Genomic DNA, 26,122 nt, shown 5'->3' with positions numbered 1-26,122 from the left:
TGGCAACGTCATTCTAGAAGTGCCACTGCCAGACTCAAGGTCAAACAACATCCTCCGTAAACTGAAGTATACACACTCTTCGTCTCTGCCTCTCTCATGCACGCACACACACTGTCAGACTGAGAGCTACTGGGATCCTCTAATTCAACTCTACGAGTGTTTGACTAATCTACGATCCCTCATCTGAAATGAGTTAACGGAGAAATATTAATGAAATATGAAACTGTAATTTTTATTAAGCTTCCATTACGTTGTTCATTCATCATCAGAGGCTTTGAAAATGTCCCTTTCAGAGTGAATCTGAAAGGCTGATGTCTTTGTGTGAATGATAATAACTTGAAACTAAATTACAGTGTTCGCTTCCAAACGCTCCATTGATGATTCACTCAATCAACCCACTGTGCTATTATCAACCTTCAGAACCGACAACAATGAAATCCTTTCTCTCTCTCTTTCTCTGCCACTCTCTCTCTCTCTTTTCTTTCTCTGTGATCTCCCTTTGTCTCTCTATCTCGATATACCCTGCACCTCAGAGACTGCTACCCTGTGTACATACAGTAGTCAATGAACACTGATCACTTTAATAATGTTTACATACTGTTTTACCCACTTCCTATCTATATAGTGTATTCTAGTCCAGGCTCATCCTCTATAACTATCAAATCAAATGTTATTTGTCACATACACATGGTTAGCAGATGTTAATGTGAGTGTAGGGAAATGCTTGTAACAAAATACTGCAGTTTCCTAGGAATGCGAAGTGAGGCGGCCATCTCTGTCGGCGCCGGAAGTCACCTAACTACTGATGTACACACCTTCTCTATTCACATACTGTCCATAATGTCTACACAGTCGTGGCCAAAAGTTTTGAAAATAACACAAATATTAATTTTCACAGTCTGCTGCCTCAGTGTCTTTAGATATTTTTGTCAGATGTTACTATGGAATACTGAAGTATAATTACAAGCATTTCATAAGTGTCAAAGGCTTTTATTGACAATTACACGAAGTTGATGCAAAAGGTCAATATTTGCGGTGTTGACCCTTCTTTCTCAAGACCTCTGCAATCCGCCCTGGCATGCTGTCAATTAACTTATTGGCCATATCCTGACTGATGGCAGGCCATTCTTGCATAATCAATGCTTGGAGTTTGTCAGAATTTGTGGGGTTTTGTTTGTCCACCCGCCACTTGAGGATTGACCACAAGTTCTCAATGGGATTACGGTCTGGGTTGATTCCTGGCCATGGACCCAAAATATCAATGTTTTGTTCCCAGAGCCACTTAGTTATCCCTTTTGCCTCATGGCAAGGTGCTCCATCATGCTGGAAAAGGCATTGTTTGTCACCAAACTGTTCCTGGATGGTTGGGAGAAGTTGCTCTCGGAGGATGTGTTGGTACCATTCTTTATTCATGGCTGTGGCAGAATTGTGAGTGAGCCCACTCCTTTGGCTGAGAAGCAACCCCACACATGAATGGTCTCAGGATGCTTTACTGTTGGCATGACACAGGACTGATGGTAGCGCTCACCTTGTCTTCTCTGGACAAGCTTTTTTATGGATGCCTCAAACAATCAGAAAGGGGATTCATCAGAGAAAATGAGTAAACTTTACCCCAGTCCAATCCCTGTACATTTTGCAGAATATCAGTCTGTCCCTGATGTTTTTCTTGGAGAGAAGTGGCTTCTTTGCTGCCCTTCTTGACACCAGGCCATACTCCAAAACTATTTGCATGCAGATACACCCACACCTGCCTGCTGCCATTCCTGAGCAAGCTCTGTACTGGTGGTGCCCCGATCCCGCAGCTGAATCAAATTTAGTGGACCTTCTTGGCACTTGCTGGATTTTCTTGGGCGCCCTGAAGCCTTCTTCACAACAATTGAACAGCTCTCCTTGAAATTCTTGATGATCCGATAAATGGTTGATTTAGGTGCAATCTTACTGGCAGCAATATCCTTGCCTGTGAAGCCCTTTTTGTGCAAAGCAATGATGACGGCATGTTTTTCCTTGCAGGTAACCATGCACCACCCTCCTTTTGAAGCTTCCAGTCGGTTCTTCAAACTCAATCAGCATGACAGAGTGATCTCCAGCCTTGTCCTCGTCAACACTCACACCTGTGTTAACGAGATAATCTCTGACATGATGTCAGCTGGTTCTTTTGTTGCAGGGCTGAAATGCATTGGAAATGTTTTTGTGAAAATTAATATTTGTGTCATTCTCAAAACGTTTGGCCACGACTGTACACACTATTCACGTACATACACATATAACTATTTATATTCTGGACTATTGGATTATGCGTGTATTGTTATTGTATTACTAGATATTGATGCTCTATTGGTGCTATAAACATAACCATTAAATGTTGATGCTCTGTTGGAGCTAGAAACTTAATAATTAGATATTGATGCTCTGTTGGAGCTAGAAACATAACAATTTCACTGCTCTGTTGGAGCTAGAAACCTAATCATTTCGCTGCTCTGCTGGAGCTAGAAACTTAATCATTTCGCTGCTCTGCTGGAGCTAGAAACCTAATCATTTCGCTGTTCTGTTGGAGCTAGAAACATATAATTTCGCTGCTCTGTTGGAGCTAGAACCATAATCATTTTGCCTGTGAAAACGTCAGCAAAACGTTGCATGTGACCAATAAACTTTGATTTGGATTTGATCTCAATCTCCGTATCATTCACCCTCTTCTCTTTCTCTTTCTCACCCCCTCTCTTTCTTTCTCTCTGTTTCATGGAGCGCACCATCCAGGGACAGTTTGGGATTGTCCCTGCAGCCCTTTAGTAGAGAAAACTGTGTTTACCTATCACATGTACAGTCCTGACCTCTTCATAGCTACACACAACCTTGGGAGTCAACATGTCTACACACACACACACACACACACACACACACACACACACACACACACACACACACACACACACACACACACACACACACACACACACACACACACACACACACACACACACACACACACACACACACACACACACACACACACACACACACACACACACACACACACACACACACACACACACCTTCTCTACCTCACCCTGCCACTGAGTTGGCAGGAGCACTGACAGATCCTCTGAGGCCCCATGCTCTTTATTGATTTGATTTGGAACAGGCAGAGGCATGGACAGCCCTGCCTACCACGGTGACCTGCACTCTATAAAAATCCCCCTGCTTAGTCTGGTAGATGTACACTACAAACTCACTCTTCCACAAGGGACTGTTTCATAGTCTTCTCACTCCTCCAAACACCATGGACTGTTTCATAGTCTTCTCACTCCTCCAAACACCATGGACTGTTTCATAGTCTTCTCACTCCTCCAAACACCATGGACTGTTTCATAGTCTTCTCACTCCTCCATACCCCATGGACTGTTTCATAGTCTTCTCAATCCTCCAAACACCATGGACTGTTTCATAGTCTTCTCACTCCTCCAAACACCATGGACTGTTTCATAGTCTTCTCACTCCTCCAAACACCATGGACTGTTTCATAGTCTTCTCACTCCTCCATACCCCATGGACTGTTTCATAGTCTTCTCACTCCTCCAAACACCATGGACTGTTTCATAGTCTTCTCACTCCTCCAAACACCATGGACTGTTTCCTAGTCTTCTCACTCCTCCAAACACCACACACTGTTTCATAGTCTTCTCACTCCTCCAATTTCAAGTCAGGACTGTGATTGAGAGGTGGTATATGATCTTACTCAAAGTACAGAGTTAGAAACAAGACATGTAATCCAATGCAGTCTAGCCCCCTAAAGTCGATGTTCACGCCACAACTGGAATATAGTTAGTATCATAAAAAATTCCCATAAAGAATCTGTCAGTTTAAGTTAGATAGATATATTTTTGCATTGGATGTGTCTCAATCCACCACATCCCAGTGTTGCACTTCCTCATCTGTGGTGAAAGGTGGCAGTTGGAGCAGAGTTTATCAGACCATAAGGCATCCAATCTGTGGTGAAAGGTGGCAGAGTTAGAGCAGTTTATTAGACCATTAGGCATCCAATCTGTGGTGAAAGGTGGCAGAGTTAGAGCAGTTTATTAGACCATTAGGCATCCAATCTGTGGTGAAAGGTGGCAGAGTTAGAGCAGTGTTTATCAGACCATTAGGCATCCAATCTGTGGTGAAAGGTGGCAGAGTTAGAGCAGTGTTTATCAGACCATTAGGCATCCAATCTGTGGTGAAAGGTGGCAGAGTTAGAGCAGTGTTTTAGGCATTCCAATCTGTGTTTAGGCATCAATCTGTGGTGAAAGGTGGCAGAGTTAGAGCAGTGTTTATCAGACCATTAGGCATCCAATCTGTGGTGAAAGGTGGCAGAGTTAGAGCAGTGTTTATCAGACCATTAGGCATCCAATCTGTGGTGAAAGGTGGCAGAGTTAGAGCAGTGTTTATCAGACCATTAGGCATCCAATCTGTGGTGAAAGGTGGCAGAGTTAGAGCAGTGTTTATCAGACCATTAGGCATCCAATCTGTGGTGAAAGGTGGCAGAGTTAGAGCAGTGTTTATCAGACCATTAGGCATCCAATCTGTGGTGAAAGGTGGCAGAGTTAGAGCAGTGTTTATCAGACCATTAGGCATCCAATCTGTGGTGAAAGGTGGCAGAGTTAGAGCAGTGTTTGTCAGACCATTAGGCATCCCAAAATTGCTATTCTCACAAAATGTTCTGCAATATCCAAAACGGTTTGGGCTACAAACTATTATGACCCCTCTATGGAACGATAAGACTCTCACAATCACGATGGTGTTCTTTGCTCTACGACCCCCACAAGTGTCTTGGGTCTCACTTGAAGTCGGTACAGCAGACCTGTAACTTCTGTCTGTAGCGTCCGAACCGTTTGGGCTACACACTAATATGACCCCTCTGTGGAAAGGTAGTTGTTTTTCTCCAGGACACCCACGGGCCTCACAATACTCATCTGAAGGGTCCCCGGTACCAGTTGGAAAAAAATGTATGGAAGTATATATGGAGACTCCTTAGTGCCAAAAATAAGGCGTTAAATACAAATGTTTCCTGATCTTTCTTACGTCTCTCCGATATAGGACAGACACTACACAACAAACTTCCTTTAGATTTGTTTGATTCTCTGAAAGAGATTCTCTGTTTTTTGGGGAGGACTATATGAATCTGTTATGCAATGCATTTGAATATGCTAATAGCAGTAACGGGGATACTTCAAGGGGTGTTAAAATTCCAAATCAAATAGCTAACTGATCCTTGTTATGACCTTCTTAAAACAATCCCCCTCCTTAGACTCTTATGGGCTAGCTGAACAACTGTAAAGTACAAATATTGAGATTCCCACTGACAGTGTCCCACACATTCACACACAATTGAGATGAGATCAGAAATGCGTGTGTGTGTGTGTGTGTGTGTGTGTGTGTGTGTGTGTGTGTGTGTGTGTGTGTGTGTGTGTGTGTGTGTGTGTGTGTGTGGTGTGTGTGTGTGTGTGTGTGTGTGTGTGTGTGTGTGTGTGTGTGTGTGTGTGTGTGAGTGTGTAATCCAGAAAATGAACAGCTCAGTTGGATTACAGTGTTAAGCCACAGAGCTGTGACAGTATTCCCACAGCTGTCATCTGGATTGTCAAACACTCGCCCCAGGGATCGACTCAGGGAGACGCTTAGTATGTGTTTGTGTGTGTGGTTGTGTGTTTGTGTGAATCGCTTATTAAAAGTTATTGAGAGGGCAATGAAAACTCCCACTCTGATGGGAATGGGGAACAGAGATACACAAGCTGTCAGTCAGTCAGTCAGTCAGTCAGTCAGTCAGGCAAGCTCGCTCACTCACTCACTCACTCACTCACTCACTCACTCACTCACTCACTCACTCACTCACTCACTCACTCACTCACACACACACACACACACACACACACACACACACACACACACACACACACACACACACACACACACACACACACACACACACACACACACACACACACAGTCTTGTACAGCTAACCTTGTGGAGACACACAATTCAGTCCCATTCAAAATCCTATTTTCCTTAACCCCTAACCCTAGCTCCTAACCCTTAACATAATTCTAAGACTAATTCTAACCTTAACCCTACACCCCCTAGAAATAGTATTTGACCTCGTGGGGACTAACAAAATGTCCCCAGTTGGTGACAGTTTTGATGGTTTACTATTCTTGTTAAATACGTCCACTCACACTGTAACTAACACACAGTGATTAGGGCTAATAATTAGGAGATGTTGTATTTACATTTGTCTGGGGTCAACAGAGGTAAGACAGATAGAAGGAAGTGACTCGGGGGTTTATAGTGATGAGATTGTCAGATCTATCAACCTGACCTTTGTCAGCAGCATACCACCATGCATCCCACTGCTAGTTTGCCTCTGAAGCTAGGCAGGGTTGGTCCTGGTCAATCCCTGGATGGGAGACCAGATGCTGCTGGAAGTGGTGTTGGAGGGCCAGTGGGAAGCACTCTTTCCTCTGGTCTAAAAATAATAAAAAGTGACTGGGGACATTACTCTGTGTTGGGTGCAGTCTTCCGGCTGGGACGTTAAACAGGTGTCCTGACTCTCTGTGTTCAATAAAGATCCCATGGCACTTATCGTAAGAGTAAGGGTGTTAGCCCCAGTGTCCTGCCTAAATTCCCAATCATATATCATCATAGCATCATTTTTCATCCCCTCTCCTTCCCACTAACTATTTTCCAGGTTGTTGCTGTAACTGAGAATGTGTTCTCAGTCAATTTACCCAGTGAAATAAATGAATAAACATCTGTAAACGACCTGCTAGAGAGACTTTAACATCTCATCGTTAACATCTCAGACTGCTACTGTGCATTAGATCAGCTGTACATGTGGGAGTTATTGAACTAGTAATCCTGCATAGTGTTAATATGGGATTGAAGTCCCAACAGTCAACAATTGCAGGGGAATAAAGGGAAAAATATGTACTTAAAAAAACATTAAGATCGGTCAGCGGGCTAGTCAAATCAAATCAAAATGTTATTGGTCACATTCACATGGGGAGCAGATGTTATTGTTATTGAGTGAAACGAAAAATCTTGTGCTTCTAGTTCCGACAGGTCAGCAATATCTAACAAGTAATCTACCAATTCCACAACAACTACCTAATACATACATATCTAGTAAAGGAATATATGCATATAAATATATGGATGAGTGATGGCCAGGCAGCATAGGCAAGATGCAATAGATGCAATATAACATACAGTATATACATATGAGATGAGCAATGCAAGATATGTAAACATTATTAAAGTGACTAGTGATCCATTTATTAAAGTGGCCTATGATTTTCAAGGCTGTATGTAGGCAGCAGCCTCTCTGTGCTAGTGATGGCTGTTTAACAGTCTGAGGGCCTTGAGATAGAAGCTGTCTTTCAGTCTCGGTCCCAGCTTTGATGCACCTGTACTGATCTCGCCTTCTGGATGGTAGCTGGGTGAACAGGCAGTGACTTGGGTGATTGTTTTCCTTGGTTATCTTTTTGGCCTTCCTGTGACATCAGGTGCTGTAGGTGTCCTGGAGGGCAGGTAGTTTGCCTCTAGTGATTTGTTGTGCAGACATCACCACTCTCTGGAGAGCCCTGTGGTTGTGGGTGGTGAAGTTGCTGTACCAGGAGGTGATACAGCCCAACAGGATGCTCTTAATTCTGCATCTGTAAAAGTTTGTGAGGGTTTTAGGTGAAAAGCCAAATTTCTTCAGCCTCCTGAGGTTGAAGAGGTGCTGTTGCGCCTTCTTCACCACACTGTCTGTGTGGGTGGACCATTTCAATTTGTCCGTGATGTGTACGCCAAGGAACTTAAAACTTTCCCCCTTCCCCACTGATGTCCCGTTGATGTGGATAGGGGGGTGCTCCCTGAGCTGTTTTCTGAAGTCCACGATCATCTCCATTGTTTTGTTGACCTTGAGTGATAGGTTGTTTTCCTGACACCACACTCCGAGTGCCCTCACTTCCTCCCTGTAGGCTTGTCTCGTCATTGTTGGTAATCAAGCCTACTACTGTTTTGTCGTCGGAAAACTTGATGATTGAGTTGGAGGCGTGCATGGCCACACAGTCATGGGTGACCAGGGAGTACAGGAGGGGGCTGAGCACGCACGCTTGTGGGGCCCCATAGTTGAGGATTAGCGAAGTGGAGATGTTGTTTCCTACCTTCACCACCTGGGGGTGGCCCATCAGGAAGTCCAGGATCCAATTGCACAGGGCGAGGTTGAGCCCCAGGGCCTCAAGCTTAATGAGCTTGGAGGGTACTATGGTGTTGAATGCTGAGCTATAGTCAATGAACAGCATTCTTACATAGTGTCCAGATACAATAGGGCAGTGTGCATGTGATGGCGATTGCATCGTCTGTGGACCTATTGAGGCAGTAAGCAAATTGAAGTGCTTGTCTGAGCACAGGCAGAAGTAATATATCTGTGCTTGCTGTGATGTCTGTGAGCAGGGGAGACTAATCTGTCTCAGAGAGGGCCTTCGCCTCAGAGCGTCTGAGCTGAAACACATCACAGTGAGACGACGACACTCTGACACACTCGCCTGAGTGTGCCAGAGAGCAGAATAGCTGATTCATTTACGAACGTGCAACACCCGTTGAATATGACCGGTGTCTGTAAATGTTGGCAAAAAAAACCTAATAGTTAGTCAAGAATGTAAATTCGGGAATTCCCAAACATTCTATTAATTTATGAAACCGGGAAAATTACCATATCTAAGTGCTCGCGTGTCAGAAAATGTAATTTTTTAAAAGAAAAACGTGTCACATTCTCCCTGGGGGTGTATTATGAACAGATTTGAATAAGATTTAATGTTGCTAAAATGATGTCAGTTCCACTTTAAGGAAAAACTACAATGGAGAGCACATTACATTAATAATTACTGAGTAGATACGAGGAGAAAGATCTCTTAATTAATTAACATCTTAAGTAATTAACTAAATAACCATAATTAAGCCCTTGATCGCCGCTAAAAATGATTAGTATGTCCAATAAAAGTCATTCTCACTGCTTGGCTTAATCTTATACGCTTTATCTATCTCATCTAATTTAGATAGATAGTATCCCCTCCACTGAGGTGACGAGAGAAGAAACTAAAACCAAACACACTTCCCAATCTAACATTTTCATTATTTCCTGAGAAAAAGGATTGAGCCTTTCGTATCGGCATGAAGCAGGTGTGAGTTGCGTCTGGGATAAAACATGTGACTTCAAAAGGAGTTAAAATGGCCAAATGTCAGCCATTTCTGATCCCTCTGATCCCTCTGATCCTTGCATGACAACCATGTTGACATTCTGCAGAAATGGAAGAGCAAGAAACACACATCAAAAGACCTGACAAAACATCATTCATATCAGTGACTCTTAGAGACTCACCTGTATTTTAAAGGTCAGCTCCAGAAGGTTGGAACAGTTTGCAGGAATGGTCTCTCATAGTCATATTGTATGTATACAGTATAATGTATAAGTATAGTTTTTGCCTGGACTTGTCACATGGTCAGGTAAACCTCTTGGCCCTTTAATGATATATTTATACATGAAGGTAAACCTCCGGGTCTTTTAATGATACATTTATACATGTACAGTCGTGGCCAAAAGTCTTGAGAATGACACAAATATTAATTTTCACAAAGTCTGCTGCCTCAGTTTGTATGATGGCAATTTGCATATACTCCAGAATGTTATGAAGAGTGATCAGATGAATTGCAATGAATTGCAAAGTCCCTCTTCGCCATGCAAATTAACTGAATCCCCCAAAAAACATTTCCAATACATTTCAAGCCCTGCCACAAAAGGACCAGCTGACATCATGTCAGTGATTCTCTCATTAACACAGGTGTGAGTGTCGACAAGGACAAGGCTGGAGATCACTCTGTCATGCTGATTGAGTTTGAACAACAGACTGGAAGCTTCAAAAGGAGGGTGGTGCTTGGAATCATTGTTCTTCCTCTGTCAATCATGGTTACCTGCAAGGAAACACGTGCCATCATCATTGCTTTGCACAAAAAGGGCTTCACAGGCAAGGATATTGCTGCCAGTAAGATTGCACCTAAATCAACCATTTATCGGATCATCAAGAACTTCAAGGAGAGCGGTTCAATCGTTGTGAAGAAGACTTCAGGGCGCCCAAGAAAGTCCAGCACGTGCCAGGACCATCTCCTAAAGTTGATTCAGCTGTGGGATCGTGGCACCACCAGTACACAGCTTGCTCAGGAATGGCAGCAGGCAGGTGTGAGTGCATCTGCACGCAGAGTGAGGCGAAGACTTTTGGAGGATGGCCTGGTGTCAAGAAGGGCAGCAAAGAAACCACTTCTCTCCAGGAAAAACACCAGGGACAGACTGATATTCTGCAAAAGGTCAGGGATTGGACTGCTGAGAACTGGGGTAAAGTAATTTTCTCTGATGAATCCACTTTCAGGTTGTTTGGGGCATCCGGAAAAAAGCTTGTCCGGAGAAGACAAGGTGAGAGCTGCCATCAGTCCTGTGTCATGCCAACAGTAAAGCATCCTGAGACCATTCATGTGTGGGGTTGCCTCTCAGCCAAGGGATTGGGCTCACTCACAATTCTGCCCAAGAACACAGCCATGAATAAAGAATGGGACCAACACATCCTCCGAGAGCAACTTCTCCCAACCATCTAGGTTGGGAGAATTTGGTTGACGAACAATGCCTTTTCCAGCATGCTGGAGCACCTTGACATAAGACAAACTACATGATTCCATATGTGTTATTTCATAGTTTTGATGTCTTCACTATTATTCTACAATGTAGAAAATAGTAAAAATTATGAAAAACCCCATGAATGAGTAGATGTGTCCTAACTGTTGACTGGTACTGTAGGTAAACGTGGTGTGGGCGTATTAGTTTCTTATTTTCTGATGACTACTGGAGTTTGCCTATTTCCAACCACTATACAGAGGCAGTGTGGTTTTATGTGTGTGATAATATTTCATGCGTTTCATTGGAGTATAAACCACTGTCTCTGGCTATCTGTCTCTTAGGGTTACTGCACTGGTCACTATCTATTGTTATCACGTCTAGGTACAGGAGCCTCTGTATTTTACACGCGCACAGACACACACACACACACACACACACACACACACACACACACACACACACACACACACACACACACACACACACACACACACACACACACACACACACACACACACACACACACACACACACAGCCTGCTTTATCACCGTCTTCTTATAAATGCCTTAGGTGTGTGTGTGTATGTCGACTCAAATCGATAGCGAGTAGCCCGCTGCTCACTGTAAATCTTCGTTGGGCGACAGTGCACTCTATTCCCACCGGGTTCTCATCATCTCTGGAGGATTGAAGGGGACTGAGGGGTCTTTGGCTCTGTGGCCCCATCACACACATCAATACGGAGCTGATAACTGCAGGACTGGCTCTCTGTGTGACAAAGGTTAACTACTGATTCTGGGTCTAAAGGAATCTGTCAGGGGATGATCACAAGCAGGCACACACACACACATGATGCGTACATAAACACACACACACACTTTCCAGGGCCCACCCAGGGATGCACTTTGGGTGGGTGGGTGTGTGTGTGAACTTTCTTTCCAGGGCCCACTCAGGGATGAACTTTGGGTGGGTATGTATGTGAACTGTCTTTCCATGGTCCACCCAGGGATGAACTTTGGGTGGGTGTGTGTGTGAACTGTCTTTCCAGGCCCCACCCAGGGATGAACTTTGGGTGGGTGGGTGTGTGTGTGAACTTTCTTTCCAGGGCCCACCCAGGGATGAACTTTGTGTGTGTGTGTGTGTGTGTGTGTGTGTGTGTGTGTGTGTGTGTGTGTGTGTGTGTGTGTGTGTGTGTGTGTGTGTGTGTGTGTGTGTGTGTGTGTGTGTGTGACTGCCTGATACAGATTTGCAAAGCGCTGAACTATAAAAAGAGATCCTGCTCTTTTGGGGAAAACAGAAATTAGCTCAATAATAAATATAAATCATTAAACAAACTCATGCATCTGTATCCCAAGCCCTCCTCTCTCTCCTTCTCTCTCTCTCCCTCCTTCTTACCTCACTCCCTCTCTCCCGCCTTCTTTCTCTCCCTCGCTCCCTCCGTCCTTCTCTCTTTCTCTCTCTCTCTCTGTCTCTCTCTCTACCCCCTGATTCGAGGAAGCTAACATTAGCAGCCCCAAACTGATAATGCTCTGTGTATTTTCATTGTGGAAGTTCATTAACACGTTTGATGTTTGGAGCCGATGAAGGAATCAGCCCGGGACTAAAATAGATTAAGATAACACTATATTGTTACAACACTGTTCAACTTTTGTGAGAGTAATGATCACTGTTAATTTGTTTATTTCCTTTTTTTTTAAATGGTCTTTTCCACTTGCTTTGGCAATGTAAACACATTCCCCATCTCAATAAAGCACTTTGAATTGATTTGGAGACAAAGACTGTGTGTGTGTGTGTGTGTGTGTGTGCGTGCGTGTAAGTGAGAGATCACACAGACACACAAATAACTCGGAAACAAATCAAATTTTGATAAACTCCCACATCTATTGGGTGTAACATCACAGCAGTAAGATTTGTGACCTGTTGCCTCAAGAAAAGGGCAACCAGTGAAGAACAAACACCATTGTAAATACAACCCATATTTACGTTTATTTATTTTCCCCTCTGTAACTATTTGCACATCGTTACTACACTGTATATATACATAATATGACATTTGAAATGTCTTAATATCAGTGTAATGTTTACTGTCATTTTTGTATTGTTTGTTTCACTCGTTTTGGCAATGTTAACATATGTTACCTTGCCAATAAAGCCTTTACATTGAATTGAATTGAGTGGAGAAGTGAATGAGTGTGTAGATTCAGTTGAATAACTAGTGTCATCTGAGAGAACCATCACCACCCGACAGAAGACAATTGAGGTTTATTATGATCTGCTCTACTCACTGTCAGCAGAGCATCCAGTGGAGCCGTCCCTGGAGCAGTACCTCATCTCTATCCTCTGTCGACCCACCTCCAGCAGAGCAGGTTCAGGGACACGGGCCTTACAGGTGTACCGGAACCGCTGCTCGTAGTGACCGCCGTTGTCCGAGATGTTGACCGGCGTCCAGGGGGTCCAGGGGGTGGTCTTCTTCAGATCAGGACAGGGCTGGGTGTTACACGATTGGTACTCCTGGAGAGAGAGAGACAAAGAGAAACAGAGAGAGAGTAACAGCGAGAGAGAGAAACAGAGAGAGAGACAAAACAGCAAGAGAGAAACAACTCAGGGATGTGAGGTGGGTGTCTGTGTGAACTTTGGGTGTGTGTATGTGTGTGAACTTTCTTTCCAGGGCCCACCCAGGGATGAACTTTGGAAACAGTGAGAGACTTTACAACACAATAAGTCAATCATTTACAACACATATATGGAGCTTTATAGATTATAGTCATACTGTATGTGCAGTGAGAAACAGTGAGAGAGAGAGAGAGAGAGAGAGAGAGAGAGAGAGAGAGAGTTTAAAAAAACTTTATTGGGTCTGGGAACACACAACACAAACACTCAAGCAAACAAAAACATGGTTCAAAATCAATTAAGAACACAACACCAAATCTTCCTCCACAGTGACTAAACACAACAACTACTGAATATCCATATGCTCATAAACAGATCAATGTTATTAACTAGTTGGTAATAGACAAACACAACCCTGTCGCGCTGCCAACATTCCCTCCAGCATTCCCAGTACATCCACAGACCCCTGTCCCTGATTACTGTTCTTCGTGTCTTCCAAATGTCGAATTTAGCTGCCCCTGACACTAAGTTCAGGAAGAGAACTACATCCATTCAAATAAACCTGTACTTTAGCCAAATAATAAACAGTTGGGAAGAGAAAACCTCTCCCAGAGCTGAGAACCAAGTAGTGATCAGGTCAATCATCCCAACCAACCTGAGACACTGTAAAAAACAGATTTGTCAGAGTTTCAGACTCAGCACAGAATGGACACCCCTCCCCAACAGGAGGATCCAGGTGTACCAGATGCATGTTGGACACCCCTCCCCAACAGGAGGATCCAGGTGTACCAGATACATATTGGACACCCCTCCCCAACAGGAGGATCCAGGTGTACCAGATACATAATGGACACCCCTCTCCAACAGTAGGACACCCCTCCCCAACAGGAGGATCCAGGTGTACCAGATGCATGTTGGACACCCCTCCCCAACAGGAGGATCCAGGTGTACCAGATACATATTGGACACCCCTCCCCAACAGGAGGATCCAGGTGTACCAGATACATAATGGACACCCCTCTCCAACAGTAGGACACCCCTCCCCAACAGGAGGATCCAGGTGTACCAGATACATATTGGACACCCCTCCCCAACAGGAGGATCCAGGTGTACCAGATGCATGTTGGACACCCCTCTCCAACAGTAGGACACCCCTCTCCAACAGTAGGATCCATGTTCCAGGTGTACCAGATGCATGTTGGACACCCCTCTCCAACAGTAGGATCCAGGTGTACCAGATGCATGTTGGACACCCTTCTCTAACAGGAGGATCCAGGTGTACCAGATGCATGTTGGACACCCCTCTCCAACAGTAGGATCCAGGTGTATCAGATGCATGTTGGACACCCCTCTCCAACAGTAGGATCCAGGTGTACCAGATGCATGTTGGACACCCCTCTCCTACAGTAGGATCCAGGTGTACCAGATGCATGTTGGACACCCCTCTCCAACAGTAGGATCCAGGTGTACCAGATGCATGTTGGACACCCCTCTCCAACAGTAGGATCCAGGTGTACCAGATGCATGTTGGACACCCCTCTCCAACAGTAGGATCCAGGTGTACCAGATGCATGTTGGACACCCCTCTCCAACAGTAGGATCCAGGTGTACCAGATGCATGTTGGACACCCCTCCCCAACAGGAGGATCCAGGTGTACCAGATGCATGTTGGATACCCTTCCCCAACAGTAGGATCCAGGTGTACCCGATAGATAATGGACACCCCTCTCCAACAGTAGGATCCAGGTGTACCAGATGCATGTTGGACACCCCTCCCCAACAGTAGGATCCAGGTGTACCCGATACATAATGGACACCCCTCTACAACAGTAGGATCCAGGTGTAGCAGATACATAATGGACACCCCTCTCCAACAGTAGGATCCAGGTGTACCAGATGCATTTTGGTGGCTAAAGCTCCATGTATTATCCTCCATTGGAGAACATCTGTCCTCTTGTCAATAGGTAGTTTATATAAAGACCGCCAACAGCCTTTTGGGGAGGCAGCTGGACCAAACACACCCACCTTGTTGATTTTACACCGTCCAGGGAAGATGCATGAGACACTTTTACACATCTCATGTACATGTCGTTCTTTCCCACCGCCATGAACTCCCCCATCTCTGGGGTATGGAAGGAAAGCAGCATCCCCACCTCCTCCTCGAATGCCCCCATCGCAGCACTAACAATCAGCGCAGGGAACACATAATCCAGACCCTCTGTCCACTGATCAGAGTTTGACGTATCAGTCACATACTGACGATGAAGTGCTGGCAAGGAAACTCAGACCTCAGCTGCGACCTTCCCCAATAGACGAGATGATCGGATCCCCGCTCTTTCTCCCAGCTCCTCCAACGATCTGCTCCTGCTCCACATCAGATGACCCAGCTTGGTACACCCCACGCCTAACAGGCATGAACGTAGGCTGGCTGAACCCATAGCATGGGACTGGATGGCAGTGTTGTAAAAAAGAGGCTCTTCAAAAAGCCACATCCCTGCTGGCGTGCCGGCCTTACGGGACTTGACAAAAACTCTCCAAGCCTGCATACCAGACCCATAGAATGGAGTCAAGCCAGACAAACCACCCCCCCCCCCTCCTCATCAATGTATAGGCTGCATCGACCCAGCTAGAACCGTCACAGTACAACATTCTCTGGGCTGCTTGAAGCCGGAAAGCCAAGATCCTAGAAGAAATGTCCACCAAGCCTTGCCCATCCTCGTGCAGTGGCAGGTACAGGGCTGCAGCTTTAATCCAGTGTTGTCCAGAACAGAAGAAACTGACAAGTGTCCTCTGAACCTCTTGTATCAGGGCAGGGTAGAGGCGGCTAGATTATTGGCTACCAGCACCCTTCCCCTATAAGACAGCTGGGGTAGCACTCATTGCCATCTAGACAATCTGGCACACACATTCTCCACTACACCCTCCCAGTTATTTTTTTGAAAGACATCGGAGCCTAGAAACCCTCCCCCAAAGTCTTCATCCCATCTTTGACCCACTGAAGCTCCACTGGTAACCGTGGAAAGGACCCAGTCTGAAGCTGACTTGCCCACGGCGATTCACTCTTTTCCCAACTAACTCTAGCTGAGGACCCCCTCATACACCTTTAAAGCGTTTGAGAGAAGCTTAACATCCTCAGCCCCTGTAATAAAAACGATCACATCATCTGCATACGCAGACAGTGCTATCGTGGGACCCTTCATTACACTTGGCACAGAGAAACCAGTTAGCCTCGCTCTTAAAAAACAACGCATTGGTTAAATTGCCAGACAATATAAATGCCCTGAAATTGGGCATCCAGCCTGATACCCCTATTGACGGGGATGGGGCAGCTCAAACCACCTCCCACCTTCACCATATACAGGGCCCCAGTATATACTCATACCCAAACCAAAAGGCTTTCATTGTTTTGAACAAGTACTGGTGCTACTGAAACTGGAACATGGTCAAAATATAGAAAGTAAGCAAATCCACATTCACATCAGACAGTTTACAAGTGTATAAAACATCTCTTATCAGAAACAAGTTGTCAACTATAGAGAGATGAGGTCCACAGTAAGACTGGTCCTTGTGGACCAACAGCCCCAGATACTCTTTCAACCTGTTTGAGAGACATTTAGATATAAATTCATATTCTGCACACAGCAATGCAACAGTTTTTTAAAAGAGCCAAATCCCCCTTTTTTGGCAACATCCAAAGCACAGCACGTTGACAGGATACAGGAAGAGAACCCTCATGAACAGATTCACACACCACTTCATAAAAATCCTCCCCAATAGACCCCACAAAGTGTTTCTAGAACTCAGAGGGTAAACCATCGATGCCAGGGGCTCGGCCTGATGAGAGCTGCTAAACTGCAGTGGGCAGCTCCTGCAGTGTAATGTCAGAGTCTAAAGCAAATCTCTGCTCAGGGTCCAATTGGAGGATGTCAATGTAACAACTGTTCCGCACACAGAGGATCACAATCCTCCAGAGGACAGAGTAGAAATCCACGGCATGCATGTTGGCGCATCTCACCATCATCCGTGGTCACCTTCCCACCAGGGAGACGAAGGCAGACCATCTGTTCGCATTGCAGTGTTGACTGCCCTAGCGGTAAAAAAAAGCTCTAGGAGCATCCATATCCTTGAGGGTACCTCAGTTCATGTCTCTTGTCCTGTAAGTTCATGACTAGTCTCTTTAACTTCAATACTAGACAGAGCAGTTTACTGATGACAAAACAGACGTATTTGGGCCTTCCCAACCTCCCACCATTGTCTCGACTCAAAATTCAATTTAATAACCTTACATTTTTCCCAAAACAACAAACACTTTTCACAAACTATGTGTCATGTAAGAACTTAACATTAAAATACCAAGAAGGGGATAACATTTGTGGACAGGACAGATGAAAATCAACAGTAACAATATGGTGATCAGAGAAACCCACAGGAGTAATGTCACACCTTCCAACCCTACTACAGTAGTGATCAGATACATACAACCTGTCTAACCTTCCAACCCTACTACAGTAGTGATCAGATACATACAACCTGTCTAATCTTCCAACCCTACTACAGTAGTGATCAGATACATACAACCTGTCTAACCTTCCAACCCTACTACAGTAGTGATCAAATACATACAACCTGTCTAACCTTCCAACACTACTACAGTAGTGATCAGATACATACAACCTGTCTAACCTTCCAACCCTACTACAGTAGTGATCAGATACATACAACCTGTCTAACCTTCCAACCCTACTACAGTAGTGATCAGATACATACAACCTGTTTAACTTTCCAACCCTACTACAGTAGTGATCAGATACATACAACCTGTCTAACCTTCCAACCCTACTACAGTAGTGATCAAATACATACAACCTGTCTAACCTTCCAACACTACTACAGTAGTGATCAGATACATACAACCTGTCTAACCTTCCAACCCTACTACAGTAGTGATCAAATACATACAACCTGTCTAACATTCCAACACTACTACAGTAGTGATCAGATACATACAACCTGTCTAACCTTCCAACCCTACTACAGTAGTGATCAGATACATACAACCTGTCTAACCTTCCAACCCTACTACAGTAGTGATCTGATACATACAACCAGTGGTGGGCCGTCAGGGCCAGCAAGGCCTTCTCTGCTGGCATAAACATCATCAGAATATAATTTTTTTTTTAAAATATATTTTCCCACAAATATGTATTAAATTATTCCCCAGAGTAAGAGTTACACTCTTCATTTCATAGCGTTCCTTTTGGTTGCACTGCTTACAGCCCCAGGTTGAGATTTGGAGGGCTGGTCTTTATGTTAGATATTCCAATCATATTCAGCCATCATGTGTTGCCAGGGGTCTAAAATCTGCCCTCAGGCCTTCAGAATCAACAGTGCGGGTGTCTCGCCCTGGTCGAAGTATATTGTGTTTGTCTGCATTTATTTGGTCAGGCCAGGGTGTGACATGGGTTTTTTGTGGTGTGTTTTGTCTTGGGGGTGTATAGCATAGTCTATGGCTGCCTGAGGCGGCAACCAGAGCCTTCCTCCTCTCCTGCGCTGCCGGAGTCTCCCGCCTGTTCAGCGCTGCCAGAGCTGCCAGCCTGCATGGAGCAGCCAGAGCTGTCAGCCTGCATGGAGCAGTCTGAGCTGTCAGTCTGCATGGAGCAGCCAGAGCTGCCAGTCTGCATGGAGCAGCCAGAGCTGTCAGTCTGCATGGAGCAGCCAGAGCTGCCAGTCAGCATGGAGCAGCCAGAGCTGTCAGTCTGCAAGGAGCAGCCAGAGCTGTCAGTCTGCATGGAGCAGCCAGAGCTCTCAGTCTGAAAGGAGCTGCCAGTCTGCAAGGAGCCGCCAGAGCTGCCAGTCTGCAAGAAGCTGCCAGAGCTGTCAGTTTACATGGAGCAGCCAGAGCCGCCAGTCAGCATGGAGCAGCCAGATCCGTCAGTCTGCCAGGATCCGCCAGTCAGCCAGACTCTTCCAGATCTGCCAGTCAGCCAGACTCTTCCAGATACGCCAGTCAGCCAGACTCTTCCAGATCCGCCAGTCAGCCAGACTCTTCCAGATCCGCCAGTCAGCCAGACTCTTCCAGATCCGCCAGTCAGCCAGACTCTTCCAGATCCACCAGTCAGCCAGGATCTGTCAGAACCGCCAGCCAGCCAGGATCTGCCGGATCCAACTACCTGCCTGAGCTTCCTCTCAGTGCTGAGCATCTCAGTGCTGGGCTTCCTCTCAGTGCTGAGCTTCCCCTCAGTCCCGAGCTGCCCCTCAGTCCCGAACTGCCCCTCAGTCCCGAGCTGCCCCTCGGTCCAGTGGGGTTCTGGGTGAGGACTACTAGGCCATGGTCGGCGGCGAGGGTGGACAATCTTAGGACGCGAGGAGGAGGGACTAAGACATTGATAGAGTGGGGTCCACGTCCCGCGCCGGAGCCGCCACCATGGACAGACACCCACCCGGACCCTTCCCTATTGTTTTGATGTGCGTCCGGGAGTCCGCACCTTAGGGGGGGTTCTGTCACGCCCTGGTCGAAGTATATTGTGTTTGTCTGCATTTATTTGGTCAGGCCAGGGTGTGACATGGGGTTTTGTGGTGTGTTTTGTCTTGGGGGTGTATAGCATAGTCTATGGCTGCCTGAGGCGGTTCTCAATCAGAGTCAGGTGATTATCGTTGTCTCTGATTGGGAACCATATTTAGGCAGCCATATTCTTTGACTATTTCGTGGGTGATTGTTCCTGTCTCTGTGTTTGTTGTCACCAGATAGGCTGTATAGGTTTTCACGTTCCGTTTGTTGTTTTTCTATTGTTCGTGTTTTTTCGTCGTCATTAAACATGTATCAAAAATACCACGCTGCATTTTGTTCCGCTTCTCCTTCACCAGACGAGAGCCGTTACAGCGGGCGCTTGTAGCTTAAAGTGAATGGAAATTAAAATTTAGTGTCAACCAATCAGCTTTAGAGTTGGCAATTGTACGCCTGCTGGCTGGCTCCAGTGTTACACAGGAGCCAGCTAGCAGGCGTAGTGCCTGCACGTCTTTTGATTGGATTACCAACTAAGAAACTAGGAAACTGAAATTGATCAACGAATTAATTTGCGTACTACTAAACTGTTTTTTCAACCCACAATGGCGGAAGGAGAAGATATCGATTTGGTCGAGGATGTAATTATAACGCCATTCTCAAAACAAACTTTTCAAGAAAAGTTAGACATTGTCAGGAGAGGTAGACGCCGACGCTACAAAGCCAACGCTACAAAGACAGGCTCCGAGAAGCACTGCAAACTGTACTGCTGGGAATGCCTATTATTTGCAAGTGATCGATTTGGTTTTTGGAGCCACACTGGCTTTGCAAACCTGAGTTGTCTAACCAAGGCAGCAACGAGACACCAAAGTACGGCTGGGCACTTACAAACAATGGTGCTTTTGAAAACTTTTGGGGACACCCGAGTGGATCTACAGCTCAACAAACATGACTGAGTATATGCTGCCCCTCCCACCACATACCCCAGTCAACCTCGTTAGCCTCATCACTATTGTCGTGATGTTGTATTAGTTAATGTGAATACTGTTGTTCATCAAATGATTAAAGTTTCTAATTGCGTGATCAATTATTAACTAATTAACCTGGGGCACCATGGGAAAACTCGTTTTTATTGAGTTTCTATTTCCCAAATGTACTCAAAGAATATCAGAATATCGATTTTACAACAGCCGCTAATATACCAGTTACCTCTACCAATCTTGTTCTGAACGTCGTATAGCCCCTGAATCTGCACGGACCCGGGTCTCACCAATGAGTTCGTACCACGCCAATCTCAGTTGAATATTTATTTACTAAAAAGCTAAAATGATGATAAAAGATACACATAGACAAAACACACTATAGGCTATTGATTAGAACTTAGTATAACGGGCCAACACACTATGGCGCGTGTTACCCACATTGGGGATCTCAAAGAGAGAGAGGAAAAAGAAAGTACACGAGAGAAACATACATTTGGGTGAATTTGTCAGCTATGCTATTCTAACCCTAGTCTTGCCCCAAACTGCCGCTCTTATGGGTCAGAATACAATGATGTAATTACGTGGGGATGATCTCCGAGGATTCTCTGCATGGACCATTCAGCGGACCGTTCAGGCTGCTCGATGACCCACTACTCCGGCGCACCTCTCTGATCGTCCTCCCGATGTCAGTGTCCTTTTGGCTTAGGAGTCTGTTCCCTCACCCTTTGCTCTGGAAGGGGACTTCTGAGGACAGAGAGCTCTGGAGCTCAGAGCACACAGCATAGGAATGAAACCCTTTAGATACCACGATTCGCTGGGATTGGATGCTAAGGGGGTCCGGCTTGAATTCAGCCGCTTAGACACAGCTACTCATCCATAGCTTGGGTAGAAAAGGATTTATTTGTCTTCAAACTAGTGTTAGGTTCTGGGTTTGTTGACTTTTTAGACCTTGGCTGCAGCTTGGGTCACATAGTCTTGTCTGTGAATTCTTTACTCACAGGTTTTATACCCTTGGGTCAGAAGTGGGCGTAACCGCCTTTAGAGCAATTCTCTGGGTGTACCACGTTAATGAGGGCTAGATTTCACTCAAATCCAATTTTAGACAACTAACTTAACATTTAATCTTTACCAAAACATTCCCTTTCATTTGGACATTTTCCACACAACGTACAATGTATAAACATCAAACATATACTAGGAAAACTCTTCATGTTACAATGTTTTCGTAATAACGTCATCTATTAACCTTTAACTTCTTGCGTTGAGCAATCCTGGATCAAATAAAATCGTTTACCTTTGAAGAACTTCAGATGTTTTCAATGAGGAGACTCTCAGTTAGATAGCAAATGTTCAGTTTTTCAAAAAAATATTATTTGTGTAGGAAAAATCGCTCCGTTTTGTTCACATTTGGCTATGAAAAAAACCTGTAACCAGTTATAGCGTCAAGCTCATTAGCATAACGTAATGTTAACTATTTATGAAAATCGCAAATTAAGTGAAATAAATATGCTATCTCTCAAGCTTAGCCTTTTCTTAACAACACTGTCATCTCAGATTTTCAAAATATGCTTTTGAACCATAGCAAAACAAGCATTTGTGTAAGAGCATTGATAGCTAGCGTAGCATTTAGCGGGCAACATTTGCACAAAAACCAGAAATGGATTCAAATAAAATCATTTACCTTTGAAGAACTTCGGATGTTTTCAATGAGGATACTCTCAGTTACATAGCAAATGTTCAGTTTTTCCTGAAAGATTCTTTGTGTAGGAGAAATCGCTCCGTTTTGTACATCACGTTTGGGTACCAAAAAAACCCTGAAAATTCAGTCATCAAAACGGCAAACTTTTTTCCAAATTAACTCCATAATATCGACTGAAACATGGCAAACGCTGTTTAGAATCAATCCTCAAGGTGTTTTTCACATATCTCTTCATTGATATATCGTTCGTGGATGTCTACTTTCTCCTCTGAATCCCTTGGAAAAAAACTTGCAGCTGAAGATGACGCATCAATTTCGACGGAGGACACCGGGTGGACACCTGGCAAATGTAGTCTCTTATGGTCAATCTTCCAATGATATTCCTACAAATACGTCACAATGCTGCAGACACCTTGGGGAAACGACAGATCGGGCAGGCTCATTCCTTGCGCACTCACAGCCATATAAGGAGACAATGAAAAACAGAGCCTCAAAAATCCTGCTCATTTCCTGTTTGAAGTTTAATCTTGGTTTCGCCTGTAGCATCAGTTCTGGGGCACTCACAGACAATATCTTTGCAGATTTGGAAACGTCAGAGTGTTTTCTTTCCAAAGCTGTCAATTATATGCATAGTCAAGCATCTTTTCGTGACAAAATATTGCGCTTAAAACGGGCACGTTTTTTTATCCAATAATGAAATAGTGCCCCCATAGATGTAAGAGGTTTAATAACAAAACAAAAATGACATACATTTTCATATTCCATATATCGTCATGACCACCACTGTGGCTGACGGAAACCATTGTTCCAAAGTCCCTTTATTTCATGTTTAATGTTCTGAAGCTGGTTCTCCATAGTAACAGGACAAAGGAATTTGTCTGTGGCCTGAGATTTACCAGGGGCATGAGGGGTCATAAAACCCCCACATCTTCAGACCCCTAGATCTCTCCTCCTCTGTTGGGGTTGAGATATAATCTGTAGGGTTGTCGTCTCCTGTAACCTGACCTGGTCAGGACAGTCAGGACACTATGTACCTCCTGAAGAAAAACTACATCAAGCCTTTTCTGTTTTATTACCAAAACCTCTTATTACTGTCCCTTCCCCCATTAATATTGAGAGAATCTACCATTACTACCTCTATATACTAAAAAGAAAGGAAAAGCAGAAGAAACCACAAATAAACCAGGCAAAGACAAAAAAAAGCACCCTATGAGGCATGATAATCATCATTGTTTACATTTTTCTACATGTTTCCCACTACCTTTTGTTGCTGTGGCAGCAGTAACACATTTCTTCATGTGGAAACGTTTCTTCACTCTCAACTGATCTAACCCCACTGTCTTCTGTAACATCACAGCTGACCTCACAAACTTCTCAACATCAAGAAAATCTGCCAATTTAATTCTAAATTGAGTCGTCGCCAGCTGCTATCATATCAACAAGGATTTTAGAAATGTCCATATCCTTCTCCTGATCCACCTCAACTGAGGCCACAGACCCCTGACTCCCCTCAGCCACATCCCTCTCAACACTCCCCACTTGCACCCCATCACTCGTACCGGGCATCTCCTAAACTACCTGGGAGACTAGCCCCACCTGAACCCCGTCCTCTACCCCATCACTCGTACTGGGCATCTCCTAAACTACCTGGGAGACTAGCCCCACCTGAACCCCGTCCTCTACCCCATCACTCGTACGGGGCATCTACTCAACAGTCTGGGGAAATGGCTCCCCAGATCCATCCTTACCTCCTGAAATATTTTTCTGCTGCACATCAGACGCTATGTTCTCCTCTGGTACAAGCTGCAACTCAGTACCCTCAACACAAACAACTTGTTCCTCAGCAACGGGTGCTTGTGGCGGCTCTACCACTGTCGGCCCACCTCTCCCTACATCATTGAGCCCAGGCATTACGAGGACCACCTGCGCCCCTCCCTCCGCCATCTCCCTTTTCGGGCAAGCATGTCGCTTACGGCCAACATCCCCACACTCACAACACTGTTGACTATCCGTACTAGCATAAGCCATTTACTTGACTTTAACTTCTTCAATATAGGGGGCGATCTTTTAATTTTTGGATAAAAAAACGTTCCCGTTTTAAACAAGATATTTTGTCAAGAAAAGATGCTCGAATATGCATATAATTGACAGCTTTGGAAAGACAACACTCTGATGTTTCCAAAACTGCAAAGATATTGTCTGTGAGTGCCCCAGAACTAATGCTACAGGCAAAACCAAGATGAAATTTCATACAGGGAATGCCCCAGATTTTGAATGCCATGTTTCTGTCGATATTATGGAGTTAATTTGGAAAAAAGTTTGATGTTGTAATGACTGAATTTTCTTTTTTTTTCTTAGCCAAACGTGATGAACAAAACGGAGCGATTTCTCCTAAGCAAATAATCTTTTTGGAAAAACTGAACATTTGCTATCTGACTGAGAGTCTCCTCATTGAAAACATCCAAATTTCTTCAAAGGTAAATTATTTTATTTGAATGCTTTTCTTCTTTTGGTGAAAATGTTGCCTTCTGAATGCTAGGCTTAATGCTATGCTAGCTATCAATACTCTTACACAAATGCTTGTGTAGCTATGGTTGAAAAGCATGAGATGACAGTGTTGTTAACAAATTCTAAACTTGTGAGCCAATATATTTATTTCATTTCAATTGCGATTTTCATGAATAGTTAACGTTGCGCTATGCTAATGAGCTTGAGGCTATGATTACGCTCCCGGATACGGGATTGCTCGACGCTAGAGTTTAACCTCTTGAAACTCCCCATCCCGGATCCGGGATTGTGACTAAGCCTCAGGCTCATTAGCATAACGCAACGTTAACGATTTCTGAAAATCGCAAATAAAATTAAAATAATGCGTTTGCTCTCAAGCTTAGCCTTTTCTTAACAACACTGTCATCTCAGATTTTCAAAATATGCTTTTGAACCATAGAAATTGACTAATTTGTGTAAGAGTATGCAAAGCTAGCATATCATTTTGTGTAGCATGTAGCACGCAACATTTTCACAAAAGCCAGATAACCAAATAAATAAAATCATTTACCTTTGAAGAGCTTCTGATGTTTTCAATGAGGAGACTCCCAGTCACATACCAGATGCGCAGTGTTTCCTGAAAGCGTCTGTGTGTAGGAGAAATCGTTCCGTTTTCTACATTGCGCCTGGCTACCGAAACGAACCGAAAATGCAGTCACCTACAACGTGAAACTTTTTCCGGATTAACTACATAATATCGACAAACATGGCAAACGTTGTTTGGAATCAATCCTCAAGGTGTTTTTTCACATATCTCTTCATTGACATGCAGTTCGTGGAAGCTTGCTTCTCTCTCTGTGCCCCATGGAAAAATACTGGCAGGTGACTTTTGCGCACCAATTTCGGCGCAGGACACCGGGCGGACACGTGGTAAATGTGGTCTCTTATGGTCAATCTTCCAACGATCTGCCTACAAATACGTCACAATGCTGCAGACACCTTGGGGAAACGACAGAAAGGGCAGACTCATTCCTCTTGCGTTCACAGCCATATAAGGAGATCATGAAAGACAGAGCCTCAAAAATCCTTGTCATTTCCTGGATGCCAAGTCATCTTGGTTTTGCCTGAAGCTCACGTTAAAGGGCACGCACAGAGAAGATATTT

At 44.5% G+C, this 26,122-nt stretch overlaps 1 protein-coding gene across 3 annotated transcripts in view; it reads right to left on the bottom strand.

Moving 5' to 3' along the window:
* LOC135517137 (semaphorin-5A-like) overlaps nt 1-26,122 on the bottom strand; it is a 372,787-nt gene that overhangs the window by 21,407 nt on the left and 325,258 nt on the right. For all 3 annotated transcript variants that reach the window (XR_010451994.1, XM_064941174.1, XM_064941175.1), the window contains exon 16: nt 12,963-13,188. Coding sequence is in view for 2 of the 3 variants with exons in the window: in XM_064941174.1 (XP_064797246.1) it covers nt 12,963-13,188 (226 nt within the window). In the remaining variant the exon portion in view is untranslated. The remainder of the gene's footprint in view (nt 1-12,962; nt 13,189-26,122) is intronic.

This window comes from Oncorhynchus masou, chromosome 28, assembly GCF_036934945.1.
Source record: "Oncorhynchus masou masou isolate Uvic2021 chromosome 28, UVic_Omas_1.1, whole genome shotgun sequence".
Lineage (NCBI taxonomy): Eukaryota > Metazoa > Chordata > Actinopteri > Salmoniformes > Salmonidae > Oncorhynchus > Oncorhynchus masou.
This window is presented reverse-complemented; position numbering and strand designations above follow the sequence as displayed.